The sequence below is a fragment of the Solanum stenotomum genome, chromosome 12 (assembly GCF_019186545.1).
Source record: "Solanum stenotomum isolate F172 chromosome 12, ASM1918654v1, whole genome shotgun sequence".
NCBI classification, from domain to species: domain Eukaryota; kingdom Viridiplantae; phylum Streptophyta; class Magnoliopsida; order Solanales; family Solanaceae; genus Solanum; species Solanum stenotomum.
In genome coordinates, this window is record NC_064293.1 from 41,147,946 (window position 1) to 41,171,401 (window position 23,456).

At 32.2% G+C, this 23,456-nt stretch overlaps 4 protein-coding genes across 4 annotated transcripts; 3 read left to right on the forward strand and 1 right to left on the reverse strand.

Moving 5' to 3' along the window:
- Positions 1-7,468: 7,468 nt before the first annotated feature.
- Positions 7,469-9,241, forward strand: LOC125846679 (NEP1-interacting protein-like 1). The gene is made up of 5 exons (XM_049526243.1): positions 7,469-7,850; positions 8,225-8,403; positions 8,534-8,617; positions 8,696-8,863; positions 8,962-9,241. Exons 1-5 carry the CDS (start codon positions 7,685-7,687, stop codon positions 9,082-9,084), a joined length of 720 nt encoding a protein of 239 aa, XP_049382200.1. The 5' UTR covers positions 7,469-7,684; the 3' UTR covers positions 9,085-9,241.
- Positions 9,242-11,456: 2,215 nt separating this feature from the next.
- On the forward strand, positions 11,457-13,190 carry LOC125846671 (15-cis-phytoene desaturase, chloroplastic/chromoplastic). Its single transcript, XM_049526235.1, has one exon. It carries the CDS (start codon positions 11,597-11,599, stop codon positions 13,031-13,033), a length of 1,437 nt encoding a protein of 478 aa, XP_049382192.1. The 5' UTR covers positions 11,457-11,596; the 3' UTR covers positions 13,034-13,190.
- A 733-nt stretch (positions 13,191-13,923) lies between these two features.
- LOC125846685 (probable serine/threonine-protein kinase PBL22) lies at positions 13,924-15,856 on the forward strand. The gene is made up of 7 exons (XM_049526249.1): positions 13,924-14,068; positions 14,170-14,373; positions 14,449-14,521; positions 14,590-14,651; positions 14,728-14,790; positions 14,874-15,196; positions 15,287-15,856. Exons 1-7 carry the CDS (start codon positions 13,924-13,926, stop codon positions 15,767-15,769), a joined length of 1,353 nt encoding a protein of 450 aa, XP_049382206.1. The 3' UTR covers positions 15,770-15,856.
- Positions 15,857-16,659: 803 nt separating this feature from the next.
- On the reverse strand, positions 16,660-20,245 carry LOC125846673 (probable protein phosphatase 2C 60). The gene is made up of 5 exons (XM_049526237.1): positions 19,883-20,245; positions 19,116-19,530; positions 18,572-18,939; positions 17,887-18,123; positions 16,660-17,130 (listed from the first exon to the last, which is right to left on the reverse strand). The coding sequence occupies exons 2-5, from the start codon at positions 19,432-19,434 to the stop codon at positions 16,882-16,884; spliced, it is 1,173 nt and encodes a 390-aa protein (XP_049382194.1). The 5' UTR covers positions 19,435-19,530; positions 19,883-20,245; the 3' UTR covers positions 16,660-16,881.
- Positions 20,246-23,456: the final 3,211 nt, after the last annotated feature.

Genomic DNA, 23,456 nt, shown 5'->3' on the forward strand with positions numbered 1-23,456 from the left:
AACTTGTGAACCCTTAACAAAATTGATTGGCAGTTTAGTGGTAAGGAAGAGACCGTGAAAATGCTTTTCATGCTAGAGTTGTAGCTCCGAACCACCTCTCTTTTTTTTAAAGAAAATTTAGAACCTCAAACTCTTAATCTTGGCTCCGCTAGGCTGATAGTGACATTTCACATCCTAATATTGATTATTAATTCTTGAATTGTACTATACGTTGTTCAGAAAATTTATGGCTTCATCTAATACTTTTCCCCCACTTCTAGTTAAAAAAACGTAACACGCCTGATTTTTATTTACTCAAAGGGAGTAATAACTCATTTGTTTTTATTGAAACTAATACATTTAAATTTGAATATATGTATAAATATTAAAAATTTAATCTTAAAGAATTAATAATTGAGATTTATTTTCATCTTTACCAAAATTCTTGGATGAATATCATCTTAAATTTTAATAGTCAATTTTGCCAAATTTATAAATTTTCTTATTTAGAAATATTTCATCAAAAGTATTTTTCGAAAAAAAGTAATTATGGAGAATAGTAGTTTATGTTTTGTTTATTAAATATTTTTGTCAATATTATAAAAGTACTTCGTGCGTGGCCAATGTTTAGTATTTTTACTATTTAGGAAGAAACTAAGTACTTTTTTTCTAACTTGAAACAAGCAACTTCTATCGGTAAAAATTACTTATTTTTTCTATATAAGCTTTGCCACACTTTTAACACTTGTAAAATAAGCACTCTTTGGAGAAGAAAAAAGAAGTACTTTTGATTTTTCTGATCGAACAGACCGTAAAACTTTGCTATAGATCTTAAATAACATCTATTCAAACATATGTTAAGTGATTGTAATATAAAATAAATAAAACATCAATACATTTATTTTTCAATCTAAATAATTAAAATTCCGATCTAATTAAAACACACACACTTAATAATTTATGTATGGGCTATTAAAATTCAAGCCTTCATGATTAAATGAAGTATAAATAACTTTCATGAGCTGCCTAATGTTGTTTAAAAGATTACTTACACGTTAAGCACTCTAACTATAATGAGCAATTTAAACCAAATTACCACTTGCTTTTAATTAGTTATAACTTTTCTGTTACAACTCCATTTTCAATATAATTAATGTCTTCGNAACTTTTTTTCTTCAAAATCGCTGGTATAGCAGCGAATTTGGTTAAGAATTTAAATTTTTTTTTTTTAAATTTAATATTCTTTTATTATTATTTATGATATATAATTCAATTTTCCTCATGCTTCAACAATTTTATTGAGTATACTGTCGTCTTGTTTATCATTTTTATATTATTAATAAGTAATAATAGGCATGAAAATAATAGCACTCGGCATGAAAAACGCTGCCCCTGCAGCGATGTGTAAGCAAAAAAAAAAATTCTGACTTAAAATCGTTGCCACAGCAAAATTTTTATTTATTTTTTTACAATGGCAGCAATTTTTAATAATAATAATAAAAACAAAATTTAACAAAATCGCTGCTGTGGCAGCGATTTTTTTTAATTTTTTTTTTTTTTTTTTTTTTACAAAATCGCTGCTGTGGCAGCGATTTTTAATTAAAAAAAATTTACACGAAATCGCTGCTATTTCGTCCTTTTGTCATAGGAAAATCGCTGCTGACGCAGCAATTTTACCCTTTTGGCTAGAATAAAAAGTGATGTACCCTTTTGGAATTTTTGACAATTTTTTTTGCACTTTAGGCTCCGGACTCTCCATTCAAACATATGTTAAGTGATTGTAAAATAAATAAAACATCAATATATTTATTTTTCAATCTAAATAATCAAAATTCCGATCTAATTAAAATACACACGCTTAATAATTTATGTATGGGCTATTAAAGTTCAAGCCTTCGTGATTAAATGAAGTATAAATAACTTTCATGAGCTGCCTAATGTTGTTTAAAATATTACTTACACGTTAAGCACTCTAACTATAATGAGCAATTTAAACCAAATCACCACTTGCTTTTAATTAGCTGTAACTTTTCTGTTACAACTCCATTTTCAATATAATTAATGTCTTCGATCGCACACCCCAAGTGGCCCCTTAAATTTAGACCAAGTGAATGTATTATGTGTGGCTTTAATTACGACAAAATATGTCTAATAGTCTTTCATTTTATTCGTATTGCATACTATAGTTGTTAAACGACACTAATAAGAATTGTGATGAGATGAATATGATTTCTCTATTCTTAATCTGAGATTTCATATTCGAGTTCTGAATATGAGTAACATCTTGTAAGGAAATGATTGCTACTTAAATAAGCCTTACGAAAAATGAATCCAAATTAATTGAAATCTCAATTTGAATATCAAACGTCAATGAAAATGAAAAAAAAGAGTTGTTAAACGAGACTGCACTGTTTTAAGTTGAATGCTTCTTCTTTTGCCGTCTGATTTTATGATTTTCCATCAATACATGAACTATTCAATATTGTGGGGATATAGGTTTAATATTCTTTACAAATATTATTTTAGTTATATGATTATTTTCACAAGAAATTGATAAAAGTAATGCAAGAGAATGACGGTTATGTAGATAAATATTCAAACTGTTTTTGAAACCAAAGAAAATTTATATGATTTGTAGATAAATTTTCAAACTATCTTTGAAATTTTACATTGCCTGGAAGTTGGAATTGTAAGTCCTATAAAACGTGTAAATAAAATATAAAAAAGTTTTTATTAAATTATATTTGGTCGATATTGGAAAACCATTTCCACATTTTTAGTGAATTGAAGTTATATAAAGCCACGTAAAATTATCATTTTAATTCCCAGGTTATTAATGGGTAAAAAACTTAAATATACAATTTAAGCACCTAAATAACCTCTATATAACAATAGTTTGACTTTACACCAACATAGCAATAGAATCTTTACAAAATAAAACAAAATTAAAAAAAAAATTAATATGGAAATCAATGTTAAATAGTAATGTACTCACTTTTTAATTAATTTGGTTATCCAAAATAATTTGATAAAATTCTTGGTAAGATCATGGTGTAATATTGGTTTAAAATATGTATTATTTATCATATTAAATTATACACCATAATGTACACAAGTACACTATAATTAATGTGTAAATTTAAAAAAAATATAGATATTATATAATGGTATTATGCATTTAGTTGATTGTTTAATTAAATTTATTATATAAATAAATTAGTTACTTTTGGTTAGTTTGTGGTGTAAATGTTTGGTGTATATCATACATTATATATTAGATTGAAATGTACACCAAATTGCCACCATAATGTACACCTTAATCATATAATCATGGTGTTATGCACCGTTGGATTGTAACATATAATCATGTTCAATTTTATCAATTTTCATAAATCAATGTTATATATATAGTTGGTTATAAGTTGGTGTTCGAATTTCATTATAAGAATAATGAAGTGGACACCAATTTTTAACCATATTATACACCATTTTGTATATAACTTTTTTTTGGTGATGTAAAAAAAATATGATCGTATATTTCAAATTTGATTGTTATAACGGTTGTTTAGTAGGTTCTTCATTATTATTTTTTAAATGTATTGCAGGAAGGTATGTGAATTTCAAGATTGAAGGAGTGATATGTGACGCAAATACCATTTTTTTTTTAAAAAAAAATCAAATATCAAAACTTGTACCAAATATCCATATGAGGATTAGCATTGTTGAGTTAATTTTTTTTTAATTTTTATAACACTTTTTTTTTCATAATCTAATTGAATGTTATTAATGGATTTGAATTTTATTGGTTGTTTATTAAATATTTTTTTCAGAATCATATTTAATCATATGATGTAATTAGTTTTATTATTTATGTTGGTTTTCCTTGTGGTATTAAATGTCATTTGAAAAAAAAAAGGCACGAAATATCAACTAAATTGGTATATTATATGGGCTAGAATTCAATAATTGTTGGTATATTATATGGTACAATTTTGATATGAGGTAGAATTAAATAATTGTTGGTATATTATATAGTACAAATGTTAGTATTATTATATGGTACATTTTTTATATTATAAATTTTTAATGTTATTCGTAAATAGTGTCATATAGTTTTAGTGTAATTTCAAGTTCTATACCACAATGTATACCGTTTTAAAAAATCAATTTATATACTAGTAAAATTGTATTTACAAATTAAAAAATATATATTAAAATCATATTGTACATCAATTGATACCATAATAAGATTTCATATTTTCCTTTTTTACAATATTACCTAAAAGAATTCTATTATTGATATACAAATTAGTATGCATAAATAATTATTGTGGTATGCAAATGGTTATTATTAGGGTATGCAAATGTTTTTTTTTTATTACTTTGCATATATTGGTACTTATATAATGGAACTTAAATTGGTATTTTTTTTATAAAAGAATTGAAACGAAAATGTAGAGAGAAGAACAAATTAAAGAGTAATTGTATCAAATAAGGAATGTGTTAAATGGTAGAAATCCTATTAATTAGGCAATAAATTCTCCCCCAAAAAATCAGCACTAGAATTGAAAAAAACAACCAAAAAAATGAGAGAAAGAAACATGCATCCTAAAAAATAGGATCTTTAAGTAAAAAAATTATATTCAACTATAATTGTCATTGAGAATTCCAAAATAAATACGATATGCCAAAAATTGTAATGTACGCCAAAAATTGTAATGTACACCAAATTGTCACCATAATGTATACAATATTAAAAAATTTATATCCAAAAAAACATGTTTATATATATATATATATATATATATTATTCTGCAGATAACTTATATCAAGAAAAACAACATGTTTATACTATTCTATTTCATAATTTTACCACCATATATATACCAAATTTGCACTTAAATAATATCAAGAAAAACAAGAAGTTTATACCATTCTATATCATATATTTTTTTTATCATTATATTATTCTAAAAGTAAAAAAAAAACGTAATTGAAGATAAAGAAAAAATAAATTTAGAAGTGTAGTTCTATTAAGTAAGAAAGAGAAAAAAAAAGTTAAAAATAATGTAACCAATTATAAATGTGATTGAAAATTAAAAAAAGTAAAAATAATAAATTATGAAACACATAAAATCAGCCCACTAAGCTTAAAAAATAGGTGAAAAAATCGTATAAAGATATGTATATTTATTAAGTTGTCAGGTTTGTAATTAAAATGATAATGTTATAAATAAAAAGAGTAAATTAACATTATGTAAATTAAAACCTTAAATTGAATATTCTAGTAATTATCAATACTTATTATTAAAGTTCACATATTTTTTTTAGAAGTGATCTGATTACTTAGAAGTTAGATATGTTACAATATTAATATATAGTATGAAACTTAAACTCTTCTTTAATTAAAAAGCAGAGCAAGAGTGCTGATATTGTATCAAATATTCAAAGCTGAGATTCTGCAATCAGCTATTTTTATTTTAGAACTTTGCATGTATGCTTCTATTTTAATGGTGTGTATTTGACGTGTAATGTCACTCGTGAAATTTATTTTCTATACTTAAATAGAAAAATCATTTTCCCGTTCTTTAAAAAAACTTTTTTTAAAAAACTTATTTCAATCTTTTTACCCAATCAAATATGAAAAAAGAATTTTAAAAATATTTTCTGTACTGAATACATCCTAAGTATTTCAATTTAATCTTACAATGAAAACAAATCCTTCATTGACTTGAGAGATCTTTTTTTCTTTTTCCGAAAAAACTAAAGATATAATGCGTCATTTCTGCTATGAAATTTAAAAAGTAAAAATGACTTTTGAATCTTACCATCTTATATTAAAGATATGTATGTTAAATATATTTAAAAAATATATTTTTTTTAAACGAATAAAAAAGAAAAATAGAACATATACTATAGTTAGCAGGTAAGACTTTTGTGCATACTTACGTCAAAATGTATATATTTTTAGTACTTAGTTTTTTCTACCGTATAATTTGATGGATACCGTCAATTAGTTAATCATCAATATCTAGTCAATGTATAGATCCTCATCACTATAATTGAAAAACATATTAAAGGCAGCCCAACATAACAATGCATATATTTTAGTGATAAGTCAAATGTGTTCGTTTTTTTTTTAAAAATAAATAAGAATGCTAATGTCCTACCCCATAAGGCATATTTTTAATTTTTAAACAACTCCTCCATTAGCCAACATGTAATTAAATATACAAAAATACTTTAGTTGCCTTACGCATTTGCGTCACACCAAAATACATATACTATATCTACTTTAGTGCAAATACCGATATTAATATTTTCCTTTTTTCTTTTTATCACATAAATGTGCTTGCCTCTGATTTCTACCTTAGATTACTAACTAATCAAAGATTTCAGATTCAATTTCTCAAAATGAAGAAAATCTTATTAGAAAATGTAAATTTAAATTTAAATTTTTTTATTTAGAAAAAAATAATCTAACTATATTACATGCATTTTATTGAGTTATGATATAAAAATAGGTCTATATTTGTGCTCTGACATGCACATTCCTTGTCCCTCCCCAAAAATATCTCTGCCTAAATATTTAATAAAATGTAGTGTGATCTATCCACCCTTCACCAAACCACCACTTCCTTTAATACTCTGAAGTCTGATCTGAAAAAAGAAGGGAAATTCAAAAAGAAATTGAGAAGGGGATACATTTGAAGAAAAAATAATGAATTTTGAACTTTTAACTCAATTTTAAAAGTTAGTTTACGGAATGAAAATTGTTTAAGTTAATATAAAAAAATTACTTATTTCTTTTTCATATAATGTGGGAATACTCTTTAACATTTGCTTCTGTTCAGACTAGATATCTGATACATGAACAGTTTAATTTGGGAGTCCACTATTCATCATCAGTAAATATTAATTAAAATTAATTACGCTTTGATATCTTGTAAAAGAAACAAATTTTGAATCTAATTCAAACTCAAAATCAATTCATGAAAGGATAATTATGCAAATTTATATAAGAAAACCACTTACCCCTTTTTCATCAAATTTGAATCTCTTTTGACACTTTTTATTTCAGATTTTATTTATTGTAGATGTAAACTATCTACTTAATAACTTCTGAAATGTATGTACATTAAAAATTTATATTGAAAGTGTTTAATAAGAAGACTTTATTACGTATTCAAATGTTTAATCATAACAAATCCTAATACGAGTATATAACTAAAATTTCCTAATAAATTTAATAGCTTCGTCTACGTAATCAGCCAAAATATCTACCGAGAATTCTATAAAAGACAGCCTGAAATATCGCATATAAAAAACTCACGCTAAAGACCAAAAAGAAACTTCACTTTTCTCCTTGCTGCCCTTTGAATTTTTCGCAAAAAAAGCCAAATTTTAATTCAATCATATAATTTTCTCTTTCCTTTTCACTTTCATCTTGATCGAAAAAGTAAGCAAAGTCATAAATGCGAGCTGGTTTTTGTAGGGTAATTGTCAACTTGTCTTAGCAACGAAGATTACTCCTTTACACCTTCTTCATAACTTCTTCTCTTTGGCTACTCCTATATATACATCGCTACTTTCAAAAAAATACATATATATTTTTGCTGCTTTCTTGGAGCCCCAGAATCTTTTATAGTGATAAGGACAAACCCCAAGATTTTTCTTGAATCAATCGACCAACAAAAAAAAAAGAATGGAGTTTTATGCATACCCATCTCGTGCTTTGCCTTCATCATCCTCTGTTTCTAATTTTTCAATCGGAGATTTGGTTGAAAGGGTTAAATATTGTTTTAGCTTTGCCGTATCTACCATCGTCGGCAATGTATTCTCTGCAATTTTCACCTTTTTCTTTGCACTAGGTGGGTATTATTTTTGTATTTCTTATGATTTTTGCCCTAAATTGTGCAATCCCATTTGATGGCGTACAGTTTTGTTCTGGGAAATTTTGTTCTACAATCTCTAATTTGGTTGAATTTTTGCGTTGAGTTGAAATTAGGGTATAAAGAGAATCTGAGAAGGGACAATTTTTGAATTCTTAAGCCTATATATTCTATTTTTGTGGGTGATTATGGTCCAAATGTTTAGGATGGAATTACTTACTTCAATTTATAAAAAGTTGTTTCCTTTTTCGCTTTTTGGTGATGCTAATGTAGTGGTAAGGTCTGCAAACACTCTATCCTCCCCGTAGTTAGCTTTGTGGGAAGCTAATGTAGAATGAATTTGGTTGTTGCAGTGGGAACCTTATTAGGAGCAATGACTGGAGCTTTGATAGGCCAGGAGACAGAAAGTGGATTTGTTAGAGGTGCTGCAGTTGGTGCCATATCTGGTGCTGTTTTCTCTCTTGAAGTCTTTGAATCATCTCTATTACTATGGCAGTCTGATGAATCTGGAATTGGATGTCTTCTTTACTTGGTAAGCATTGTTGCTTCTTCTCATTGAGCTGACTAATTATGTAACTTGTATAAAAGGGACAACTTTATGTGAGTTCTATTTCATGATCCATTGACATTCGAATAATAGATACAACTCTTGAATTGTACAGATTGATGTAATCGCGAGCCTATTAAGTGGTAGACTAGTTCGTGAGCGGATTGGTCCTGCAATGCTAAGTGCAGTACAAAGTCAGGTATGTTGCAGCCTAATTGGTTGAATTGTGGAATTCTGCTTGAAACTTCATTTGTAACACTCTCTTATTGTTGGACAGATGGGAGCCATTGAAACTGCATACGACGAGTTCCCTAACATTTTCGATGTAGGCGGGGCAAAGGGTTTACCTGGAGATTCTGTTGAAAAGATACCTAAGATTATAATTACTAATGATAATGATGTGGATGATTCTGGAGAGAGAGTCTCCTGTTCAGTCTGCCTACAGGTAAGACACATTTATACCTTCTGTTTTGCTATTCTATTGTCTGTTATTGAATTACTTAATTGATTCTGAACGCTGTTCTCTGTTTCTATCTTTCCCAGGACTTTCAACGTGGAGAGACTGCTAGATGTTTACCACAATGTCATCACATGTTTCACCTTCCGTGCATCGATACATGGCTCTTGAGACATGGATCTTGTCCATTGTGCAGAAGGGATCTGTAGGTGACTGTACTCTGTAAATTATAACGCGGTTATTTTATTTCCTCATACTTGGCTGTAGGATTTCTCTATTTCTTTGTCCTCGCTTGTACCAATTTTCGTGAAAATATAATGTAAATTAGAGTTGCGCTCCTTTGAGCTTGATCGTTGTAGTTGTTTACCACCATGTATAGAATTTTGAGCAATCTTAGTGTACTCTACTTCCACAAAATAGCACTTTGTATTGGTGTGCCTTTTGTTTTGCAATTGCCTTGTGCAAGATAACGTCTACCTTGATCCTAATTAACATAACAAGACTTTTGAAATTCTCCTCTTAGCCAAGGTGCTTTATTCTTTTGAGCCGAGTTGTATATTAGAAACAACCTCTCTACCCCATGAAGGTAGGGGTAAGGTCCGCCTACATCCTACCCTCCCCAGACCCTACTTGCGGGATTGCACTTGGGTTTGTTGTTGTAGACAAGGTGCTTTCAAGAAAGTACTTGGCCTATGCCTATAATAAATTACTTTGAGGTGCTCTGTATAGCCAACACATTATTTGAGTAATGAAATGAATATACTTGAGAAGTGGCTGAATATACAAGGTATTATTTTTATGTTCATGCACCAACCATTCTGCTGCTGATGTTTCAACTCACACCTCTTGCATAAAGTCATACCTAAATTTGGTACTTGCTGTTAAATAATACTATTATTTTTGCCTATGCTTCTACTAGGCAGGCCTGTAACCAGTAGATGAGATTTTTTTTTGGCCTGCCGGTGCCAATGGTTGAATTTCATCAACAATTGTTAGTTATGCACTTTCCTTGACTTTTGCAACGTTATAAATGTTAGTTATAATGTACCTTTACTTGACTTTTGGAACTGCTTTGCATTAGAGGATTGCTGCAAGTTCTCCCTGTTCTTTACACTTTCTTTGTTTTTAGGTGGGATGCTTGACTTAAATCGGTAGGTTGCCTCATTCTATTTGCTTGACAACCCCACAATGTGACACTTGACAACTTGCTCTCACTTCTTGTTTTGCCAATTATTCGAGTCTTATTACACTCAAAGATTGCAAAAGAAACGTTAGATAGGTGAGACGAGAAAATTGCCAAATGAAAGCTTTTATATTTCTCAAGACTTGAATGATTTGCTTGATGAGTTACAAATGAATGAGTCCTTTATGTACCAATCTCAAGGAGCTAATGTGCAGATAATATGTGTACAAATCCTTCATATTTTTACAATATAAAGATGGTTCTCTATGAGCCTAGAGAGTTTCAAGGACTTTTCATGTAAATCCATAAATCTTTGGTCTTTTAAGTGAAATCTCCATATATACTTCTCTATAACCTTTTCATGAGTACCGGCTTCCTTGCACACATAACCTTCTTGCATGACAAAAGCAAACTCCAAATGGCGCCTAAGTGGCATGACGATGTGACTAGTTGTTACACCAATTAGGTTCGAAAGTTGGGTATGGTGCGTTTATTAATTTTTGAAAAATTCAAAACAGTATTGTGATTGGCACCACGAGTAATGGTAACATTTTTGTATTGATAGGACATTCTTGCGTACGGGAAAGTTAAAAAGCAGAAAATTATGAAATGAAAACGTTTTACGCTTGAACAAATGGACCTGAATCTTCCAAGCCTAGTCAGTTTTCTAATATCTGCCCATAAATATTGTTCGTGGGACACCATTTTGAGCCATTTAAATGTATCCAAATCAATAAGGTTTGAGCTGACAGGCCCCAGTAAAACTGATGTAGATTGAAACATCCAAGTTCAATTTTATGAATTGGAGCAGGTCAAAGAATGCTTGTTCAAAGACACTTGCCACAAAATAAAACGAACAAATGTCAATATATTTCTACATCAAACACGCTTCATTCAATTTTCAAATGGACCAAATAAATATGACGTTGAATTTATGCATATTGAAATATCAACTTTGACCCCTCACTGGGCAATGCAGGCGTTACTTTAATTTTTTTTGACGAGTTTCAACCAAAAAATAAAATATTTTTCCTTCCCAAAAGTGTTTATTTAATAAAACACGTTGAAAGAAAACCTTTTCAATTTTGCTTGTAGCTTGATGGAAAAACAGGTTCAACCAAAAAAAAAACTGAAACATAGTACAAATTAAATGAAATGAAAAGTTGTTTTTCTCACTTTCAAGAAATCATTTTCTTCAATTTTCATAATTTTTTACCAATCTAAGTATCAAACACAAAAAAAAAAAAATTAACTTTTAGAAAAATATTTACGGGAGTTCAATTATTGTTTGTCTAAAATGTAACAGTAAAATTAAAGTACAGCAGTACAGGATAATGTTCCTATTTTTACAATTGCGATTAAATTTCGGAGATCATTCTTTTCTTGGGTCACCAAAAATAAATTTAAAAAATGTAGAAATAAGGAACTGGATAACTTATCTACGCCTTCCACCACAGAATTCGGCCCCACCAAATGGATAGCATGTAACTAACGAAATCCACATTAGATACTGTCCTTCCCGTTACCGTTCATCCTAAATGCCGCCGTGTCTCTGCCTTCCCGCCATTCTCCCTCTCCCTTCCCCAACTCTTCTCCTCTCCACGCGCCGCCGCCTCCCACTACTAAAACCGCCGTATGTTTCCTCAAATATATCCATTGACTCAACCTCTCAGCCTAATACCACCGGGGTCATTGTCATCGGCGGCGGTTTAGCTGGCTTAGCAGCTGCCATTCGGCTTCAAGCCGACAACATCCCGTTTCTCCTTCTCGAAGCTTCTGATGCCGTCGGCGGCCGTGTTCGCTCTGATATAGTTGACGGATATACCCTTGATCGTGGTTTCCAGATTTTCATTACTGGTTACCCTGAAGCCCGAAAAATCCTTGATTATGACTCTTTAGACCTCAGAAAATTCTATTCTGGGGCGCAGGTTTACTATGGTGGTCGTTTCCACACCGTTGCTGATCCTCTCCGGCATTTCGCCGATGCTCTGCAATCTTTAACCAACCCAATTGGTTCAGTTGTGGATAAATTACTTATCGGATTGACTAGATTGAAAGTTTTGACGCAAGGAGATGATGAAATATTGAGTGCTGAAGAAGTTCCTACGATCGATTTATTAAAGAAGATCGGGTTTTCTGATGCAATATTGGAAAGGTTCTTTCGACCGTTTTTTGGTGGAATTTTCTTCGATAGAGAGCTTGAAACAACGTCGCGGCTGTTCAATTTCATCTTCAAATGCCTGGCCCTTGGTGACAACACACTTCCGGCGAAGGGCATTGCCGCCATTCCGGAACAATTGGCGGCAAAATTGCCGTCGAATTCAATATTGTTCAATACACGAGTTGTTTCCATTGATTCAGGATCGGATTCCAGCACAAAAATAAGAGTGATATTACAAAATGGAGAAATGTTGGAAAGTGAATTTGGGGTAATATTGGCAGTTGAAGAGCCTGAAGCTGTCAAGTTATTGGCGGGAGAAAAAACCGGTGAGGTTCGGCAACCGGTTCGGAGCACAGTATGTTTGTATTTTTCAGCTGACCAAGGCAAAGTTCCGGTGCAGGATCCGGTTCTTCTTCTTAACGGGTCGGGTAAAGGAATCGTCAATAACATGTTCTTCGCGACCAATGTGGCTCCCTCTTATGCTCCGGTAGGGAAGGCACTGGTTTCTGTCACGCTTGTGGGGATTTATGGTGACGTGGCAGATGAGGATTTGGTGGATCAGGTCGTGAAGGAGCTATCGGGTTGGTTTGGGGAGACGGTAGTTGGGTCATGGAGTTACTTGAGGATGTACAGGATCGGGTTTGCCCAACCGAACCAATGCCCACCCACTAACTTGAAGAAGAACCCGAAAATAAAACCGGGCTTGTACATTTGTGGAGATTATGTGACTAGTGCTACTTTTGATGGAGCTTTAGTTTCTGGGAAAATAGCAGCAGAAACTTTGCTACAAGATAGAGCTCTAGTTAATGTATAGCTTAATTTTGGTTGAGTTTTTTTCCAGTTGTGTAAAAGTAAAAGTTTTGAGTGTTCTTGATTAATTTGTATATGGATTCATAAACGTTTCGAGATCATTTTGATGCAATAATTGTACTATCAAGAAAGAAGACAACATGGTATGACTTGTTCTGTTGTTCCTATAACATAATATGGTATGAACTTACACATAACCCAAAAGAACATAGTTGTTGTACTTGTTCAATTGAACGTAGATTCGATCTTTTTGTTCTTGAGAATCAAGCTAGGACAAGAGGATGGTGATCCTGGTTCTTGAATTCTTAATGTTTACAAGTTGTTTGTGACTTAATTGTACAGCTCTGCAATGAATTTTATAGTAGTATACTCTATTTGATTATGAAGACAGTGTTTGTCTTGCTGCTAATATAATAAGGGAAATTGCTATCAGTAGATGGGCTATTGTAGGTATCTTTAATACTTCTAATAAGAGAAAGCAGACAGTGTCTGATATGTTGCCAACAACTATATAATATCATGGAAAACATGACCATCATTCCATTGCAATTAGAAGCTTCTCCCTAGTTATATATATCTTTATATAATATGAAATGAATACATCACATTCTCTGGTTTTTACTGTGAAGTCATTTTCATATGAATATTTCTGCATATATATATGTTTTCATATCCTCTTTGGCCATATGTGCCGCTTGGACAGAAGGATAACTGACCAAGTCTGGGAAAGACAACAAATGAATAGCAAGCCGGCAGAGATGCTAAATCCTTTTGAACAAGTATTTCAGACCTACCTATTCTAGCTTTAGCTCACTTAGTAAAGCAGTTGAATGCAAAGAAAAATTAAGGCATGGAAGGCATAGCAGAATAGATGTGGGATTAACTTAAAGAAAAATGAGTAGAAGTTTCTTTCAAAGTCAGCAACACATATGGGGAGGAGTATCAGCTGGAATTTTAATACTATTTTTTGGTTGTTCAGTTTTTTTCTGCTTCAAGAGAAAGCTTTTTGCATGCTTTAGGTTACCGAAGAACCAAAAAGGTTAGTGAATCTTCAAGGGACACTATTTCTTCGTCATGGAGCATTGAAAAACTAGTTCTTGTCCTGATTTTTTGCTTTACTGACATTTTCTGGGTAATTAGGAACTCTAAAAGCTGAACAGCTGATGTTGAAGCCCTTCCGGTTGGAACAATTACAGAAGGCAACTAATAATTTCAGTCAAGAGTGTCTGGTTGGTTCTGGTGCATTTGGAAATGTCTATCGAGGGACATTTGATGGGGAGGGAACACTAGCTATAAAGAAGGCGCATACTGAATCATACACAAGTACTGAAGAGTTTGAAAATGGTAATCAAGCATACCTCTTTCTGTTTAGACGCCTGAGATTTTGCAGTAATTGATACAACTGCTATCTGCATACAGAGATCAGGTTGGTCTCGAAAGTGAAGCACAAAAATCTCGTTAGCTTGGTGGGATTCTGCCAAGGAGCTGGTAAATTCATCATGCTTTATTAATATTACAGTCAAAGATTATAAGGTTCATCATGTTGTTTTATGCATCAACAGGAGCAAAAATTCTGGTGTATGAGTATGTTCCAAACGGTTCTCTGTTAGACTACATCATGGGTAAAGTTCCTACTCCAGAGTCATGATTTCTTGCTTAGTTCTGAAGCTTACCATTTTGTGGAAATGCTTGTTGTAGGGAGGGGCGGAAGGAGCTTAACATGGAGGCAGAGAGTGACGATAGCTATTGGAGCTGCTAAAGGTAATTTTTTAGTGTGTTATGTGGTTGATCAATAATAGATAAGAGGACAAAGTTTTGACACGGGCTAATACTTGCAATCCCAGGGATAGCTCATCTGCATGAAGGGATCAGACCAAGTATAATTCATCGGGACATAAAACCAAGCAATATCTTAGTAGGAGAAAATTTTGAAGTCAAGGTCTCAGATTTTGGGCTAGTGAAATCAGGTCCTATTGGGGATCAATCACATGTTAGCAGTCAGATAAAGGGGACACCAGGGTACCTTGACCCTGCCTACTGTACGTCTCTCCAGTTGACTCCGTTTACTGATGTCTACAGCTATGGTGTTATATTACTGCAGCTTGTTGCTGCTAGACCTGTAGTTGAGAAAACTAGAGGTCATCCTAATTATCACATTATAGATTGGGTAATAGTTGCAATGTACAAAACATTCTAAGTTGTCTGCCTCGCACAATTTCATTTTCTCAACTAATTTCCTGCATTGTTTGTTATGCAGGCAAGACCTAGCTTAGAACGAGGAAGCATCGATGAAATAATAGATGCTAATCTCTTAATGGAGGAATGCAATATGGAAATGATGCTGAAGATGGGACAACTAGGACTGAAGTGTGTGGTCAAAGTCCCCAAAGAAAGGCCTACCATGACTCAAGTGTGGCAAGAACTGGAGACTGCCTTCTTTACTGCAGAAAATATCATAGATAAACAACCTTCAAATGGTTCCTTCAAATTGTCAAACCGATCACTCGTAAGGGGAAGCCATAGAATGAAACAACTTGATTATTCTCAAAGCTCAGTTAGCATAGACGGCATTAGATTGCAGAAATTTTACATGGACATAGATGGCCTATCCTTTGGGAGTGCAAAGTTGAGATGCTTAGATACCTGTAGTATAAGCTTTGAAGATGACTCATTTGAACTGACAGGAACTTCCGAGGAAACAAGCACAAGTGGAAACGAAGAGCATAGGCTTAACATATAATATCAGTTAAAGTTTGATTAATGTAAGTCGGCAAAGAACATATTTTAGGTTCTCTCTATTGGGAGTTTCTCCATTCTCAAGCCTCAAACCCGAGACCCTTTAGTTAAAAGGTTTATAAAAACGGTACCTACCTTCTTTGTATTGGCAGAATAGTAGAAAAGGAAGGGATCATACTTTGATATTTGATTGAGTTTCATTGTCATATAAATCTTATTTATCCCATCTTACTAGAACTTAAGTCATTACACTGCAATCAGCAGCTACTGTAACATGTGCCTTACTCACATTGTTGGTCTCAAGGTCGGGTAGCAGTGAGTTGATAGTTAGCATAAAACTAGTTAAGTTATCACAACTTATTCCAGTTAGCAATAATCAGGAAATGGCATCTTAAATCATGAAATATCAAAATCAACAAGTGTATCAAATAGACAAAAATAGATGATTTGATGACCTGTGAATTCAGAAAAATGTTCAGAAGTACAGAGAAATGGTCAATTTTCAGCTGTCCCCCACATACTACCGTTGGTCAATCAAACCAATAATGCCAATAACGTACATGGTCCATTATTCACTGCTGCTTCTGGAAGATGCTAGCAAGCACTGGTGTTATTGGGTTACTGTTAAATATAAATTTATCAGCGAATTCCTGACGGCTGATAAATTAGGTGCCAAGAATTCGAGATATTAGACAAATAAAATCCTCGAAAAATAAACGTCCATCCATGGCCAATGGTAACCGAACTAGAAAACAGTGTCTGAAATCAACAGTCAAGAATCCATTTCCAGGAAAAACTGTCGTTAGTGGGTTCAAAATGAGAGGCGTTCATTTACATTTACCACAGAAAAGTGAGCAAGTAAAATTGATAGAATATAAGCAGAGAAGTTCATCCTCAAGAAAGAAAATTTGATCTTCTTGCCTACTAATAAAGTTAATAAAGACGTCTGTTCCAAGTTAAACGTTACATTGAACATCAAAAACATTACATTGCACAACAAAAGAATAAATTAGTGCCGCACTTTCTGTTATTTCTCTTTAATCTACTTGTCATAAGAAGTTTCAGAAAGGATACAGCAAAGTATACAACACAGTGAAAAGGTCAAGCAGTACCAAGTTATGTGGGAGTGGGAGCCAGACTTTTCGCTGGGAAGTTCATACCACCTCCTCTCAGAGATACAGAGGGCCCTCTAAGTAAGCTGGCTCTGCTCACAAGATTTGAATCAAGAAACACGACTATGACTGAGATATCATCATGAAAATGTCTCCTCACACCACGATCAATCTTCTTCAGATCAGAATATCTCATCTCCCTTTTCTTTGCCGCTTCTTGCAGTGCAGCTTTTACAAGCCGCCGAGCACTTCCCTGAAGAATGGAATATAGAAAATGTAATTACTTTCCTAATAAGTTCAACATTGAAATCCATCAACATTCAGATGAACCTCAACCATATTCATGCTGGCAACAAACGGAACAACATACACAAAAGGGAATTTGACAGGGAAGAATAAGCCCTTTGCACTTCCATTCAAGCATCCGAACAATGAACTTAGAAGTTTCTTATCTCCATTTTTCATTACTCACAAACTAATTGTCGTTTGTTAATCTGATAGCTTATGTTAAGGATCTGTGCTTCTAACAGTTCTTTATTTGCCTTTTTCAGCTGTCAGTTTTTTGTTTCTTAATTTGAGTGCAAGAGTCCCCACAAAGAAAAACTAATGTTTTCATCAAGGACATGGAACATTTTTAACGCATTGTGCTTTATACAAGCAATATAATAAGTGACTACAAGATGTTATTACTGAAATAATCTGCCCTCTAAATCAGCACACTAATAAGTGAATACCATGTAACATGATGTATTTTTTAGATGCAATGCAACTGTGTATCACCAAAAGGGGGGGGAGTACATTATAATTAAAGCTTTCAGTGCAATAATGCGGTGATTAGCAAAGAAAGAACTACCAGGCTACGTGGTTTCAGTTTGTAATGTGCTTAAAATATAGACAGGCACTGCCTAAGGAAAATCAGACCAACTTTCAATCCATGACAATATATAAATAATTTTAAGAAATTAAAAGAAGAATAAGATATTTTATGCTTTCAAGTGAAGGATCATACTTTGCGAGAGCTATTTTGGACAATATCAACGGCCTCTTGATTGCTAAGATGTTCCCAAAGACCGTCAGAAGCAAGGATGAGAAATTGATCATGTGGCTGGAGTTTATGCACTGAAACCGCTGGATCCGCACTCAATATGGGCCTTGTAAAAGGTTCTCGCAAACGAAATTTTGCATACAATGGCTCTTTATTGTACTCAGCATTTTTGAGATATAAATCACCAATAGATCTCGAAATCTGACAGATTAATATACAAAAGATTAAAAACATTCTCAAAACAGTAAATACATGTTCTGCGAGGTAAAGAAACAAATTAATTAGAAAAACAGGAATCCAGGTAAAGCACATAATGCAGGATAAAAACCTAGCCATGCGGTTAGATACAATTGGAAGTTTAATACTCCATCCATCCCTCATTAAGCAAACCAAAACAGAAGGATAAGGTATTTGGGGTATCAAAAAGACAGACAACTGGGGAAACAATCACAGGCTTTTAATTCACTTCAGCTTCAAGGAGTGTAAAAAACTAAGGCAAAAGCCAGTATACACTTGGCAACCTGCAAATGAATGAGAATAGAATACGAGTGCAATAATGATTTTTGCATTTAACTAAGAGGCAAGATGAGACCACACACTAGCAAACTAGAGTCTAGAGCACGCCTTGTTACCATTCTCAAAAACATACCTGTATCAGACCCTTTACACGCCATACATTATGCTTCAAAGCGACTATCTGTGGGTCATCCGGATGCATAGAATGCAATTCCTGTCTGACAGACTCAATACTTGCATTATGCTCAGCTGAAAGCTGAAGGGCTAGAACCTCTCCTGTAGCCCTGACAAGGCTCCCCAAAACAGCCCGGGAATCACCAAGGTTGGCAACATAAAGGGTCCCATCACAGATCACCCCAACCAGGCAGCATGCTCCAACAGAAGCCATCTGAGGTTTCGTTAGCCACTGCTGAGCAACTAGAGAAATGAATCCCTCCTCTGTTGCTTGAAACGCTTTTCGTATTACATCTACAGACATGGAATTTTGTTCAGCTGCAAACCCTGCAATATTTAAGTTGCAGTGTAATCAAGATCAAGCTATCAAACTACTAATTCTACAAACACTATCCGGCAAGCTGCCCTGTATTACTACCAATCAACTTATGCAACTTAATACTTGGCAGTTGGCAGATTAGCAGTTTAGTAAAAAAAAAATTAAAAAAATCCAATATGCTTACTCTTGAGATTCTGAAAGAGGTGATCATTGATATACCGCGATGTTTCAGGCCCACCATGACCATCATATACCCCAACAAACGTTCCATATGGGCCAGAATCAAGCAAGCTCAAAGAACCCGACTCAATCTGGCTTTGATCCTCCAGCAAATTGTTGGCCTGAACAACTGCCATAGAGAACTCACCAAGTAAGTGTTGTCCACTGTCCTTATACCAAAAAAGTCCATCTTGCCGTCCAGCTGAATCTGTACCACTATGTACATAACGATCCGCCGATGACCGGCAACATGCCTTCAAGAAATTTATCAACCTTGATAACATCCCTCATTTCACCTTTGCTTACCGCCAATTCCTCAACATCCAAACGGATGCAGCAGCTCTCCAAAACAAAAATCTTTCACCACTACTCCCTTTGTTCTGCAAATTGGAAACAACCATACAACAAGAGATTCAACTGGATAATAACTTCACCAAGATTTAAACAAGACAGTATGCTTAAACAAATCCCATAATCCCAATTTCAACAGCAAGAACAAAATCTCCCACGATTTGAAAACAACTTAGGGCAAAAAGCAGAGTCAAACTAACCCATTACCGTCCAAAACAAAAAGGGGTCAATTTAAAGATTGTAAAAACCAAAACCCAGTGAAACCATAAGTGCAAAATGAACAAAAGAACAGTAAAAACTCACAGAGAACATAAAAACCATACCAAGTTCACATCTTTAACAATTTCTCTCCTACATAAAGAAGAAAAACGGAAGACTCACAGTTGTGTTTAGGCCTTATATGGTATAATTTCCGGTCAATTACTGAACCACAGAGTGTGAAAATGACAATAAAACGTAGCCAATAAACGTTAGATCTACAGATCCATTAAAGATCAATCAGAGTTTATGCGAATATACGGTTAAAGAATATGAAATACAGAGAAAAGATTAAGTCTTTTTCCTGTTTTGTTGGTTTCTTTTTCAGTTTTTGTTTTTCCTTTTTCTCTCTGTATATATTTGTTTTTCAGTTGAATGTGTGTGGGAGATGAGAATGGAAAGGAAGATGAAGAAGATAAAAGAAGAAGAAAAGGTAGCTTTTTTTATTTTTATTTTTTTTCCTCTTTTTTCTGAATCAGTGCTATTGAACCACTGAAGAGAAAGTCCTTTTTTTTTTTAATAATTTCCTAGTATTTTGAGTTTCTTTATAAAAAAAAACAAATAATTATCTTGGCAGATTAAAAAAACAAAGAACCATCAAAATCGATGGCCGAAAACCAGCGATGCAAATGGGTTGCCAATGGCCATGGGTCCACCTTATAAGCTACTAGAATTTTTTTATTTATATATCTCATTAAAATGAAAATCAGTTAAACGTAATTTATGAAGCTTCAAATACAAAGCAAGTGGACTACTTTTAATTTATAAAGAAACTTTTTCTTATAAAAGTTTGATATTATTTGGCTAATGATACTTTCTAACCAAGTTTAGTAGGCCAACATCCATGTTTAACTTAATGAATTTGATTTGTTATCTTTTTGGTTAAGCACGTGCCCCTCATGTAGTAGCTAGTATAAATGGTAAGTATTATATATGAACTATAATGGAGAAAATGGTCAAATAACCCCTAACATATTAGTCAATTTTTAACTGCACACCAATACTTTACAGGGTCCTATTACCTTCTGGACCTTTTATTTTTGATATTTAATAGCCCTTAAACGCTAACATGTCCAAGAAAGTGAATACACTTTTCTTAGGCGTGTAAATACTTATCTAAAGCATATAATCTGCATTTTAAATCCACGTGTAAGATGAAATCAGCCTAAAATTAAGGCTGCCAGCTATAGCTTGCATTTTTTTGCCATTTTCTCGAAAAAATCTTCTTTCTTCTTCTTCTTTTCTGCCATTTTCAAAACTTGAGTTTTATCATCTTCCATTTCAAAGCTTCCAATGGTATCTTCCATTTGTAAGCCTGATGTTGTGGGGTTCGTAATCCTCTCTAATGCTCTCCGATTTCAAATTTATTGTTCGAAATTTTTCTCGCCTATCAAAATTATAAAAATTTTAGGTACCGAGATTCATCAATAAGGTTTGAAATTTCTTCTCCTTGTCGATGTCCATAATATAAGTTTTTTCCCTCTTCAACTCATAAACTCCATCACTAGATCTGTCCCTCGAGATTTAAAAATTGTCAATTTTTACTCACTTGGGTCACTATAACTATGTGTTCTTCTGCTAATAGAATAAGCTAAGCAAAATGAATGTTTGAAAAATTAATTTTTGAAATGGTAAAAAGTGAAGTACTAAGAAAAATCATTTCTGGATGTACAAAAATTACTTGTCATTGGAGTTGTATAAAAAAGATTAATACACAATTGAATCATACATTTTATTGGTTAGTTTGAAATTAGAAATTTCATTCTAACTTAAAAAGAAAAGTAAAGGAAGTGGGCTCACTAGATCTGAAATATGAAGAAAAATAAAAGTGATAGAAATGGGCCTCGCGCGTGTATACAAACATGTGTATATCTCTGGTTAATGACAAAAGATCAGCGTTTAAGGGTTATAAAATATCAAAAATAAAAAGTTCAGGGGGTAATAGGACCCCCGTAAAGTATTAGTGTGTAGTTGAAAATTGACTAATAAGTTAAGGGGTCATTTGGCCATTTTCTCAACTATAATAGGGAGAAAATTTCGTTGTTTAATGAAAAAATAATTAAGTCTAGGGTGTTCAAAATCGAATCATAACCAATAAGTCGATCATAAAATTAGTTTATTGATATTAGATTATCGGAAAAACGATTGGGGAATGAATTAAAATTTTAAAATTAACGATTTTATTGGTATAGAGTGGATTATTCAATTGCCTTATCGAATAAACCGTTAACCCATTAAAAGTTAGTATACGTATACATTTATTATAGATATATCACCCTCATTTAATATTTTGTATACCATAATATATAAAAATAATTATATATTTTTCCTTTCTAGTACTCAGTAGTCAGTACTACTATTTTTTCTTCTCCTGGGCGCCGGGCGGAACTTATAATTAAGTAATACTTTGGAATACATGATTAGTATTTTTTATTTTTTACCACCATTAACAAAACAAAACTAAAGAAGTATTATGCTCTAAATATTCGAACATGATGAGTAGCTAGCTAATTAATAGAGCTTATCATAATAAACGTAATCATAGCATACAATGAAATTAAATAACTATGTTAAGTTCAAGATTAGCAAAACTATAACATATTATTTTCGAGGTGTTTTCTCTAACTATTTTATTTTTTGGGAAATGCTAAATAGCCAGAAAATTAAAAAAACTATAATATTTTTTTTATTTTAAAATAAACTAATCTTTTTTCCTTTTTTTAGTTAAAAGATATTAAAGTTAAAATGGTAAAAATGTTTAAAAGGGTAAATAACATAGATAAAATCTCATTCTGGCCAAAAAGATTTTTACTTATTTTTTAAGGATATTTTAAATAATCATTACATTACTGTTATTGAGGTATTTATCATTTATAAGAACAATTAAAATGAAAAAAAATCTTATACTATGATAAATAATTTGAAATAATTATTTTTAAAAATAACGAAAAATCACAATTTGAGATGGAGGTGTCACTGAATTTTGAACCAACACAAATGAGAACATAAGGTAAGAAATTACATCATTAAATTTATGTGTTGTTCCTCTTGTCCTCAAAGCTCCAGCTAGCTGAAGTTCACCAAATTCAAGAATTTTTTTGGGTAATCTCATGCAATTAGAATTATACTTGGGTTATGTGTGTATGTGTATATTATATGTGTGTACATGCTCTTATTTGATTATATTTCAATACTAAAAGATTATTTAATAGTCGTGCTATCTCAATTCTTCTAATAAAAAAATATTTTAAAAAGAACTTGTTGAATTTGCCATCTAAACAACAATCTCAAAATTATCTAATTAATTACTTATTCCGTCTATTTTTACTTGTTCATATTTAACTTGACACACTCCTTAATAAATAATAGATATATTTATACTTTTATTATAAAAAAAATGAAAGAAAATAAAGGTGAATGAAAAAGAGGTATACTTCTTATGAGGGGTAAAATTTCTCGAATCAAGTGGTAAAATATATTCTCGATTTCCTTATAGAAAAAAAATGATGAAAACTTTCACAATTTTTGTGCTAAACCTCTAATACATCCAAATTTCTCCAATCAGAGTGCTAAAATATGTTGGTGTAATATACCACAAATATAATAAATTATAGTTGAAATAAAATGAAAAAAATGACTAAATAAATCTTTAGGCTGAGGCGCGGATATCTCGCTCTCTTTAAGGAAATTCAAGTCC